Genomic DNA, 12277 nt, shown 5'->3' on the forward strand with positions numbered 1-12277 from the left:
GCTGCTGGCCCCATTCCCCCTGCAGAAAACTTCAGTGCCTTCTGTAATCTCTCAACGTCCACCTTCTCGGTAGCGTTTTTAGTAGCTGTCGAGAGCCGAGATCGAAGCTGACTCGTTTTTACACCTGTTTCCCAGCCCCTCCTGTGCTCCCTTCACCGTGCCTAACCCAATGTTTACCACTCACGATGCACCCTAAGAATTGGAAGGTCTCGAGCAGGGAGGAAAAGCGCCTACCAGGTGCCTGGAACATTCTACCAGGCGCTACAGGAGAGTAATTCCTTTAATGCTCACAACGGCCCTGGAGGACGTTATCCTAATCTCACAACCGAGTAAATCCAGGCTCGAACGTTTAGACCGCCAGTCGCCTGCTGGAGCGCGGCGAAGGGCAGAAAGACCTTTGATCCGAGTCACTGGGAAGAGTGAGGGCCCTGACTACCAGCCCTTCCAGAGAATCTTGAAACAGTGAACTCTGGAAATGCAGTTAAAGAGTTACGAACTCGCAAGCACCGAACGGCCATGCGAATCCCTTCCTGTTCGTCCGAGAAATCAGGCTTCCAACCTAAACACTGAAACGTACAGAAGGGGCCTACGACGCCCTCCCCCAGGCCCCCGGAGTCCCAGGGGGAACCTTAGGCGCCGAGCGCACTCGGCCACCGTAGCGACTCCAGCGAGCCGAGAACGTGCGGAACGAGGAAGAGGAATCGCCGGCCCACTTGGGCGACTCTGATTGGCCGGCGGCTCAGCTTGGAACGCCGGGGCGCGTTGCGTCACGTCCGCCCGGGCCGCCATCTTGTTCCCAGGGGCAGTTGGCGGAAGAGATCGCGCTCCCCGGCCGCCGGCTGGCCTTCTGCTGGAGTTTTTCGCGGTCCGCGTCTCGCCGTGCGCCGTCGGCCCGAGGTCCGTCCGTCGGTGTCCCCGGTTGCCCTCCCTCCTCCGGCTGGGGCTCGGCGAGGCGGCCCCCTCTCCCGACGGCGTTCCATGGAGTAGGGTCCCGGACCGTTGTCCCGAAGAGAGCGATCGAGCTGGGCCCCCTCCCCCTCCCTCTCCCTCCCTCCTTCCTTCCGCCGCAACATGGCTAACAACAGCCCGGCGCTGACAGGCAACTCGCAGCCGCAGCACCAGGCGGCCGCGGCCGCGGCCCAGCAGCAGCAGCAGTGCGGCGGCGGCGGCGGCGGCGGCGCCACGAAGCCGGCCGTCTCGGGCAAGCAGGGCAATGTGCTGCCGCTGTGGGGCAACGAGAAGACCATGAACCTCAACCCCATGATCCTGACCAACATCCTGTCGTCGCCTTACTTCAAAGTGCAGCTCTACGAGCTCAAGACCTACCACGAGGTGGTGGACGAGATCTACTTTAAGGTACGAAGCGTCTAGGCCTTGGGCTCGGGGGTAAGTCCGGCAGAGAGGGGGGGTAGGTATGGAGGAAACGGGCGGAGGCGGCCCCCCGAGACTGAGGGTGTGTGGGTCGGGGGGCGGTCGGGCGGAGGGGGCGCTGCGGGCCTGTAGTCCCTCGGAGAGGGGCTCGGACTGGGGCCGCCCTCTGCGTTTCCTTTTCAGATTTTAGGGCCCGGAGAGCCCGCCACTATTGCTCTTCCTCCTCCCCCAAGCTCCTGCCCGCCCCTAGGGAGTTGGGCAGGAAGGGTGGGGGAAGAGGCGAGAGAGAGTAACAGGAGCCTCTCCAGCTTACAGCTCTAAAATGATTCCTTTTGACGTGGATGTGCCGAGCGCCAGCGTTGCTGGTGCTTCTCCCGCTCACCCCGGGCCAGGGCGTGTAGTGACTGCAGTGTTGGCCTCATGTTGTTGGTACTCACTATCCAGTCCAGACAGGGACGTGGTCAGCGCGTGTGTGTCGGGCCGGGGTGGGCAGGGTTGAGGGTGGAGAGGTGCCAGTGCAAGAGGTGTACAGAAGGCCTGGAAATTTTCCCAGCAGGAAGTTAGGAGTGAGAGGTCGCAGCCACCTGTGCATTGGGCTTACTTAGCGTTATCTGGGCCCTGGGCTTCTGCGGCAGGGTCGGTGCTGGCTTGGCTGTGCTGGGGAGCTCACCTGGCGCCTCCTCACTGCACTCTTGTCTCAGTTCTTGTTTCGTTAGCAGGATTGACTCAGTCTTGCAGCGAGGCTCGGAGCAGCCCAGGGTCGCAGGTAGAGGTATGCACTATTAATCATGCTCAATCGCCATAAATGCATTTCCCTGGTTACGTGAACGGCTAATTAGATTTTTTTCTGGCCATTGATTTTGGTCTCCACCAATTAGATAGGTGTTCTCCACTTCCCTGCAAATTTTGTAGTTTTAAAAATATCTTCCAGGCCTCCGAAGGTTAATTTATATTTTAAAGAGTATTATTAATACCCTAAACGGTCTTTTAAGTATTTCAGCGCATCTTAATATGCAATCCGTTTTGTGTATATCGACACTGAAAAACTCGAGACAGACCACCTCAAGTATGTTCTGTCACCTGAGTACACGTGTAGAGATGTTAACAAGGATGTTATTTGTTTGGTCTCCCCACCCCCAATTAAGGGATGAGATTATTGAAAGATTTTTGAGAAATAATTTTTTTCTAGAAAACATCTTGAGGAATACAGTTCAATTTTGGGAATATATAAAGTATGCAAATATATGTGGTGTTCTCTTAGAAGAGTCTATAGTAGGTCTAATTGTAGTACTGTGAAACAGATTTTTTTTGTGTTTTTTGTTTTTTAGCTTTTAAAAGGTAAGACCTTTCCAGCATGGATACATTATGGTAAATAGTATTTAACCCTTAGCTTTATTCAGCTTTATTCAGTACACTGAACACTTGAAAATTGGGTTCCTGCTATTTTCAGCAAATTTTCTTTTATAACATTGGCAAACGTTAATGTAATAGAAGAAGAGTTTGTTTTCAAGTTTCAAATGTATTTTGAAGCAATCTAAGATTCTACCAGAAATCATATTTAAATTTAGTTCTAAAACTAAAGATCCAGGTTTTGTTACTAAGATGTTTGGATCAAATAATCATTAAAATATGTAAGCTTCAGATTTTCTAAGTTGACTTTGTTTTGTATCCATTCCTTCCTTGGGCTGATCCGTAAGGAATTGAATTGTCTTTTGTGTGGAAAGCCAGAGAGAGGAAGGAGCGGAGACATAGACTACTACAAGAATCATGGAGCCAGAATATACATACATACATATAGTGCTCAAATTCAAGCTTTTTGGTCAAAAGCCCTTGAAAAGGGCTATGAAGTATTACCACAGTTTTAGAACTACATAGAGTGACAAAACAGGACATTTTAAGTTTAAGAAAGATGGGTCTTGTTTTTCCAGAAGACCTTCTCGGGGTTCATCTGTTTTAGAGCTAATAATATTTTTAAAACTATTTTTAGGTAAAGAATGGTTTTTAAAGGGAGCTCTTAACAATTATGATACTGTATCATTGATTATACCTAGTGTATATTAACGGCTATTTACACTTAGCTTTGACAGTTAATATTCCAGGCAAAAATTGGATTGGTTCAAATAATTAGGCTGAAAATGAATTTTAACAAGAAAGGTCTTTGTGTAAGTGTGGCCTTTGTAATTTCATCTTGAAAGAACCTGATTCTGGTGAAAAAATGGTCAAGTAAAAGGGTACATAATGTTGGTATCAGAAGTAGCTTGTTTTAGCAAGCTTTCTTCCTGGTCATTTTCCTTTGTAATTCAGATTTTTAGATCATAACATTATAAAACTGAAATATTGAGGTTTTTTTAAAACTTTCAAGTTAACACTTAAATTTCATCTCAGTACTTTTTGACTTAAAATGGAGACTTAAATCTATTTTAGAATGAGGATTTGTATTTTTTATATAATGCATTGTAAGATGCAGAGTTTGAAATGTTGTTACATATTTTTGCAGCATGTGAGACTGTAGAAATTTCCTGACTGCGACATATGTAAATATTAGCTCTCTGTGAGCTAATGCAATGTGATTTCTGCTCTGTAAATCTGTTGAAGTTTGTTAAAGCCTAATATCTTTATTGGTACTGAAGATGACTTACATACTTAATGTGAGCAAACGTACACCTAAAGCCAGAATAGTTTTGGAAGAGCTGCTCTGTTATGGACTTGGGTTTGTTTTAATCAGAGCTGTAAAAGAGTTGAAGTATGAATGTTTGTTGTGTTCCTCTTTTCTATTTTCAGGTCACACATGTTGAACCATGGGAGAAAGGAAGCAGGAAAACAGCAGGCCAGACCGGGATGTGCGGAGGGGTAAGTAGAAGTACGTGCATTTTTCCATTTTTCTGTGACTGTTAACTAAGTCGATATTTAGAAAACTAAAGATTTATCAATTACGTGGTCAAATGAAAATTTATTGGCAGATCTGAAAACCTTAAAAAGAAAATCTAACTTCAATAGGATTAGAAGAAGTGTTATTTTGTTATGCTCCAATCTTAGTTCTGGATTATGGCTTGTTATTGATACCTAACAAGTTTAATCAGTTTGTATTATGTATCTGTTCATTATTTTACTACTTTTTCTTAATTCTGTTTCCCCTAAAGGTTCGAGGTGTTGGAACAGGAGGAATTGTTTCTACAGCATTTTGTCTGTTATATAAATTATTTACTTTGAAGTTAACGCGCAAGCAAGTGATGGGTCTAATAACACACACAGACTCACCATATATTAGAGCCCTTGGATTTATGTATATAAGGTAGGCATACATTTATCTACATGTCTAATAAATAATTCATTTTAATTCACATAAGCTTGACAAGTCTTATATAATTCTAGGTATACACAGCCACCCACAGATCTATGGGACTGGTTTGAATCCTTCCTTGATGATGAAGAGGTATGTCAACAAGGGTAATAGTGAGTTTTCTTGTGATTACTTTTGTATTTTTAGTGTCTTTTATTGGAGGTTTAACGTCTTTCAACCTTTCCTGTAGTTAAATTTAATTTCAGTGAAATACTTTTGGAATCGCTATCCTTTACTAAGACCTGGTGATTTTTATAGATCTTAGGTTAAATTAAGTTTTCTTTTCTTGTGTTTAAATTGTTCATATGTATCCTGATAACCATTGAAAGTTTTCTCTTCCTAATTATGTTCTGTGTGTTGTATTAATCCTGACTTGTACTGCTGATAGTGGCTTTTGAAGGTGAGGCATTTTCAAGATTGAAGTAAAGAGACAAGCACTTAAAACACTAGGTATCGCTTTTTTTTCCCCATCTGCAACTCTTCAGTTCTCACTGTGTCCTCTAATACCTGTATTCCTGCCTGCAAAGATACAGAACTGCAGATGTGAGTGTGACTTAAGTATGCTGAGTAGTAGATGACTCGTTTTAAGTGACAGAAGCAGATACTTTTTAATTCTACCTTTCTGACCCCTCATACTACACATATTTTTGAAACCTTTTTCTTTAAATTAGAAATTTAGATTTTTAAAAGTTCTAAGTGTAGTTTGCCATCCTGAGCCTGTTACATGTGTTCAGAAAAGAAAAAATTTACTACAGAAAACTTTACTGGGTCAGATTTAAATACTGTTTGCATTCATTTGCTTTATTTAGTGAAGTCCAGGATCTTAAAATGTGCTCTATCACAAGCTATATTGTCCATATATCAGTTCCCATCATTACTTTATATTTTAAGGCTAATAAAGCAGACTTTGAGTGCCATGTTTTAGTGTCCTATTAACAAAGTTTAGTCAAAGGATTTGTTGAATGAAAGGATGTTTTTAATACAAATATGTTGTGTTGTTACAAACACACATTTTAAAAAATTCATTTAGCAGTGGAAAATTTTAATTTTTCTTGTCCTCTTTTGAGTCTGTCTACAAGAAGTGTTTTAGGTGATAATCAAAAACTTCTAAAGTTTTTTCTCTACAGATGAGTTTTTTTAAAATACCAAATCACTTCTCCCTTCTCTTTTTAAAAAGTGGTGTCCCTCTTCATAATTGTTTTATTAGGTTTGTTTCTGAATGATTCTATTTAATCTGTTTTTATTGTGTTTACAAACCTGAGGTCCTTTATAAGCTAACTTATTGTTTTCTTCCTTAGATATCTGCAGCGATTATATTTGGAAATACTGTATATCTGAACACTTAAATGTGTGTGAGTGCAAGCAGTTTTACCTTTAGCTCTTGTTTTCCTGTTTAGATAACAAATCTCACTTTCCTTGTGTGCTTGCACTGTAGGTTTGGGACTGACAATAGCTGACTAACATGTCCTGAGCTGTGAGAGGGCATAGCAAGAAGGCCTTCATGCGGTAATGACCCTTTTCAGAGACAATGGTCATCATGGATTATGCGTTTCCAATTCTTTGTTCATTTATTTATTTTCTACATAACTCTAAATTAGAAACCTCACTGCTTCATGGCAGTTGGTTTGCTATTGCTTCCAGTTTTATCAGGGCTTCATTTTATATTGCAGCTGTTAACAGATATCCTTTAGACAGGAAACTGTCTACAATCGTTCATATGTAGCTAGGTTATGGTGCTAGGTATGTGTGCAAATATGTCCACAAATGCGTACTTAATGCTGTGGAATGTAAATTAAGCCAGTTGTTCCACGTAGTTAGTAATATAAGGGGCTTTTTCATATTCTTGTTAACTGAGTGAGATCAGTTCCCTTTATGGCCGTGAGGCTACAGGGTTTGCTCTCACCTGCATGCACACACTAAGCCCAGATATTTCTCTGTATCATTCATTATCAGAATAGGATACAAAAGTTTGAATTCTGTTAGAATATTTTTGTACTTGAGATTCCAAAGATGGTAATGTTTTTATAGTATTCATATAGATGCCAAAATACTTTGTTTTGACGGCTAGGGTATCTTTTGTGTTTCCTAGGACCTAGATGTGAAGGCTGGTGGAGGCTGTGTAATGACCATTGGAGAAATGCTGCGATCTTTCCTTACAAAACTGGAGTGGTTTTCTACCTTGTTTCCAAGAATTCCAGTTCCAGTTCAGAAGAATATTGATCAACAGATTAAAACTCGACCTAGAAAAATCAAGAAAGACGGGAAGGAAGGGACTGAGGAAATAGACAGACATGTTGAACGCAGACGTTCGAGGTAATGTAACTCTTGAATTATTTCTGTGTATTTTTTTTTAAGATTCATTTTTACTTGAAAGTCAGAGTTCCACAGAGAGAAGGAGAGAGAGAGAGAGGTTTTCCATCCGCTGGTTCACTCCGCAATTGGCTGCAACGGCCGGAGCTGTGCCGAACCAAAGCCAGGAGCTTCTTCCAGGTCTCCCACATGGGTGCAGGGGCCCAAAGACTTGGTCCATCTTCTACTGCTTTCCCAGGCCATAGCAGAGAGTTGGATCAGAAATGGAGCAGCCGGGACTTGAACCAGTGTTCATATGGGATGCCGGCACTGCAGGCAGTGGCTTTCCCCGCTGTGTCACAGTGCCAGCCCCATTCTCGTGTATTTTTTAAATACGCTTTGCACAAAGTTAATGGTTACTGGAAATTGATGGCAAGTTTTTCTTAAGAAATACTATTTATACTATTGATTTTATTTGTCAGTTTTACCCTCTTAAAGGATCATTTTCTTTCATGGTATTGTCTACAGAATTACATGTCTGTAAATAATGAGAAGTTACAATTTTTGCTTTTAATAATTCTTGACATGTATGTAAGCTGGAGACCTGAGGAATGCTGATAAGTTTTACAATGAGATTTTTATCTTAAGCTTTATTCATTGAAGTTTTCCTTTTCCCTTCCACTTTTTCAGGTCTCCAAGGAGATCACTGAGTCCACGGAGGTCCCCAAGAAGATCAAGAAGTAGAAGTCACCATCGAGAGGGGCACGGGTCTTCTAGTTTTGATAGAGAATTAGAGAGAGAGAAAGAACGACAACGACTAGAGCGTGAAGCCAAAGAAAGGGAGAAAGAAAGACGAAGATCCCGAAGTATCGATCGGGGGTTGGAACGCAGGCGTAGCAGGAGTAGAGAAAGGCATAGAAGTCGCAGTCGAAGTCGTGATAGGAAAGGGGACAGAAGGGACAGGGATCGGGAAAGAGAGAAAGAAAATGAGAGAGGTAGAAGACGAGATCGAGACTATGATAAGGAAAGAGGGACTGACCGAGAAAAGGAAAGGGAACGGTCAAGAGAACGGTCCAAGGAACAGAGAAGTAGGAGTGAGGTAGAAGAGAAGAAGCATAAAGAAGACAAAGATGACAGGCGGCATAGAGATGACAAAAAAGATTCCAAGAAAGAGAAAAAACACAGCAGAAGTAGAAGCAGGGAAAGGAAGCACAGAAGTAGGAGTAGAAGTAGAAATGCGGGGAAACGAAGTAGAAGCAGGAGCAAAGACAAATCAAGTAAACACAAAAATGAAAGTAAAGAAAAATCAAATAAACGAAGTAGAAGTGGCAGTCAAGGAAGAACTGACAGTGTTGAAAAATCAAAGAAACGGGAACATAGTCCCAGCAAAGAAAAATCTAGAAAGCGTAGCAGAAGCAAAGAACGTTCTCACAAACGAGATCACGGTGATAGTAAGGACCAGTCAGACAAACACGATCGTGGAAGGAGCCAAAGTATAGAACGAGAGAGCCAAGAAAAACAACATAAAAACAAAGATGAGACTGTGTGAAAATTTTTTTGTAAAAGTGGATCACATTGAATCCTATAAATGTTTGATTAAACCTGCTTTTTTTTTCCTCCCCAAGTTGAGATTGTGCAGTAGTTACACACTCTTCAAGCTCCCTGTAGGCTGCATTTTCATTTCCTCTTTTGTGTAGGGAAGTGCCTTTGTAATCCCATTTATTGCATTGTTGTTTTCACCCAGTTGTTCAGTTTGATACATGATGCACAGATTGTTCTTGCATTTTTGTTTGTTTTAAAAATGTACAGTCTGTACATATGTCCTGAAAATGTTTTAATTCCGTTGGCATGGTTGCCACGTTGGTTAAATTTGTATAAGGCAATAAACTGCCACTAATTCTATTTTTGTTTTGTAGGTGTGGGATTATGGTTTGTGTACTGAAGTTTAGCATGGCTGTGCTTTTCGTAATAGAATGCTAAAGACTTTGAAAAATGGAAATCTTGGATGTCTATTACAGGAGAATTATGTGCTTTCAGTGTACTTGAAAGCAGCGGTTGTAGGATTAACATTCTTGTCCACTGTATATTATCTCGGAAGGCTCTTGTGAATATGTTACACTTCATATTCTCCACGGTTACCTTAGAGAGAATGTCTGAGAAGTTAGTTTCTGATGCAGAGGTTTAAATTAGGCTGTGATTTGATCAGAAGTCCTTTTAGCATTCTACCTCAAAGGGACACTGTTAGTATGCCTAAAATTTACTCACTTAGTTTTCCTTTTTTGTTTGAAGAAATACATGACATGTAATCTTTTTTTCCTTGAATTCTTTCTCAGATTTTTAAAGTACTATATTAAAGAAAAAAATTAATGTCTAAAGCCTAGCATTCTTGCAGCTTCCCGATACTAACGTGATTGGGAGAGGGTGGGACAAGTGAACAGAGATTCAAGCCTCAAGCTTCCATAGCATTTTTATAAATGGAAAACACTTAAATTATGAAACAGCTTGATATAGTGTCCTTTTTTAAAATTTTAAACTTTTTTTATTAATTATGGAGATTGCTGTTTGAGTTTTTAAAAACTTAATCTAGAACAGAGGAGTATTAAAAGTAATGCTGCACTGCATTATTTAAGACTATCAGCAAATTATTTGACAGATTGTTCTTATGACTTGTATTCTGATTATAGAGACCCATCATGAGTGTGGAATAAATACTGGATTAAATCCTTTATCCTGGGTGTTGACTTTTCCCCCATTTGTTTACATTTTTAAAACGTGTTTTTATTGTGGAAGAAGATAATGTGTCAGTAGAGTAGCACTTTATGTAGAGGGATAACCTAGCACCCTAGACAGCAGAAGAATTTTAAAGGTGGTCAGCTCTTCACAGGATCCTATTGTTGGTTCTGTCAGTGGACATCGTATATGTCACTGTAGGGAGGGTGTGGTTAATTTGTTCCGCATCAGAGTTGCTTCCTGGAGTAATTTAACTTGGATTGTACTTTAGTATTTAAAATTTGGGCTTGGGAGAAATTTTGCAGTTTATCCAATTCTTTTTGAAATGTAGGAAGAAAGTGGGTTTCACGAGTGCGGGGCTGACAGGGAGTGTGTGACAGTGCAGTGATGTCTGTGATGACAGGTTGACTCTTGCTTTGTCTCTGGTTACTTTGGCCAGCTGATGGCAGGCAGAAGCCTGAAGCAGAGCAAACGAGACCATTTGCAGGAGTTCTCCAGATGGGGACTTAGCATTTGTACCTAACCCTGTTTCAGAAAAATGCCATTAAACACAGGAATTCCTCTATAGAAATCCTGTGCTGTCTTAAGAGTAGATGTCAGTCTTAAATTGAACACCAAATGAATTATCACAGACACCTAAAAGTTAGAAAAACCTATTTTTGAGTGATAAAGAGAATTTGACAAGTTTATTTTTATCTTATTGGAATTAAGGTGCTAATCCCTTGGATGTAATTCCACTTGAAATGTTAGTTCAATGGTGTAAAAGATGTATTTTAGAGAAATTATTTCAAATAGAGTTGAAAGTACTATTTAAAAGCTGCATTTAACTGATTTTTAATTTACATTTGCTTATGAGGAACGTTTTGGTAGGCGTGAGAACATGTGAATAATACTAGTTAGTGCCAGATACATTGTGATTTTTATTTGGAGTGTGGCTTCCTGAAAGACTGGGAAGAGGGGTGGCAGTGAAAGATCACTCAGGGTTATTTTTTCCAACATGAAGAACACTTGAAAAGCTTTTCGTAAAAATGTAACTGGCAGCCTCCACCTGGTTTTTGTACTTAATTTACTGAAATGATTTCACCTTTCCATGTATCGATAAGCCTTTGCACCTGTTTTTTAATGTCTAATTTCCAATTGAGTTCTATACATGGGCTAGTGTGTGAGTTTTAAGATTTTAATATAAAATGTCCATTTGAATGCTGCTTGATTTGCCTTGGTTCCTTAGTACCCCTGAGACAGTGCTTAAACCTTTGAGTTCTGGGCCCCTTTTTAGGAATCTGATGAAAGGTACAAATTCTCTCGGGTAAAAAAAAAATTGCAGAATGTGTGTACCATTTCAAAGGAGGCCCAAAACTTCCCAGGGCCTTTGCTGTGTTTATTCAGGATTCCAAAAGGCTGTGGTCAGCTATGCAGTATTTGGGAGTGAATAGTATATAAGCCAGAAACTTAGGTTCCTGAGAGCTTCCCAAAGGCAGTAGGTGTCTATTTCCTGAAAGATGACGACCATATTTCCTACTCCAATAGGAGTTGTCCTCTGGGAATATGATTTCTGATTGGAATAGAGGTGAGATTGCAGTGCTGTTAGTAATTATCGGCTGATACCATTGTGTCCTCAAACCCTGACCAGCTGACTAATTTGCCCTATGGTGCTGGCCACCTGAAGAGTATTAGATTGATTAGTCTTGTAAATGCTGAATTCAGCCTGGAATGAATGACTCAATTATGGGACCTTGGAGCTCATGTAATGGGGGAAGGAGATGCTTGCTGATAGCACAGTCTGCCTCGCCCAGCAAGAAGTGCAAGTAACTGAAATGACCTCATGATGGGGTCATTATGTATTAGTATTTGTTACAGTAGAAAACAGGACATTATGAATATAGTTCATTGAGAATGTTAGCATTGTAGCTAGCTTAAAATCCATTATTCCATTTCTCACTGATAAGAAACGTAATCAAGAGTTGCTGGTTTGAGTCCTGGCTGTCCATATCCAATCCAGCTTTGTGCTGATGTCCCTCGGAAGGCAGCAGCAGGTGGCTGAATACTCAGCCCCCTGCCATCCATGACGGGGACTGAGTTCCTGGCTCCTAGCTACAGACCTGGTTGTGGGAGCATTTGAGGAGTGAACCAGCAGATGGAAGATCTCTGTCTTTCTGCCTTTCAGATAAATACCTTATTTTTCGTTATCCAGTACTATTTTACTCTGCTAAAAACGTTTCTCTGGCCTTGTTGGAGATGGACCTCCAGCAGCACTGAGAATGGGCAACAGTGACCACCTGAAACAAGACAGCTAGAAGTGGGTAATGGAGGACACTGAGACTGTTAGTTTCCTTAAGGGCTTTGAAAGCAACAGTGAAAGAAAAGAACTTTCTTAATCCCAGAACTCTGGAAATAGACATTCACAAAGTTATTTATGCTAGTCAAAACATGTGCAAACTACCAGAAATACGTTAAAAGGGGGTGGGGGTGGTGGGTTTTCAGAAAATTGAGGTTTTGTAAAACATTTCTGACTTTAATTGCACATAAAAAGAGCTCTTAAATTCAACT

The 12277-nt window shown here is 41.1% G+C and overlaps 1 protein-coding gene across 1 annotated transcript; it reads left to right on the forward strand.

Annotated features, from left to right (window-relative positions):
- Window positions 1-804: 804 nt before the first annotated feature.
- Window positions 805-9728, forward strand: PRPF38B (pre-mRNA processing factor 38B). Its single transcript, XM_062191863.1, has 6 exons — window positions 805-1356; window positions 4153-4221; window positions 4512-4663; window positions 4744-4804; window positions 6801-7024; window positions 7691-9728. The coding sequence occupies exons 1-6, from the start codon at window positions 1072-1074 to the stop codon at window positions 8547-8549; spliced, it is 1650 nt and encodes a 549-aa protein (XP_062047847.1). The 5' UTR covers window positions 805-1071; the 3' UTR covers window positions 8550-9728.
- Window positions 9729-12277: the final 2549 nt, after the last annotated feature.

The sequence above is a fragment of the Lepus europaeus genome, chromosome 5 (genome assembly GCF_033115175.1).
Source record: "Lepus europaeus isolate LE1 chromosome 5, mLepTim1.pri, whole genome shotgun sequence".
Lineage (NCBI taxonomy): Eukaryota > Metazoa > Chordata > Mammalia > Lagomorpha > Leporidae > Lepus > Lepus europaeus.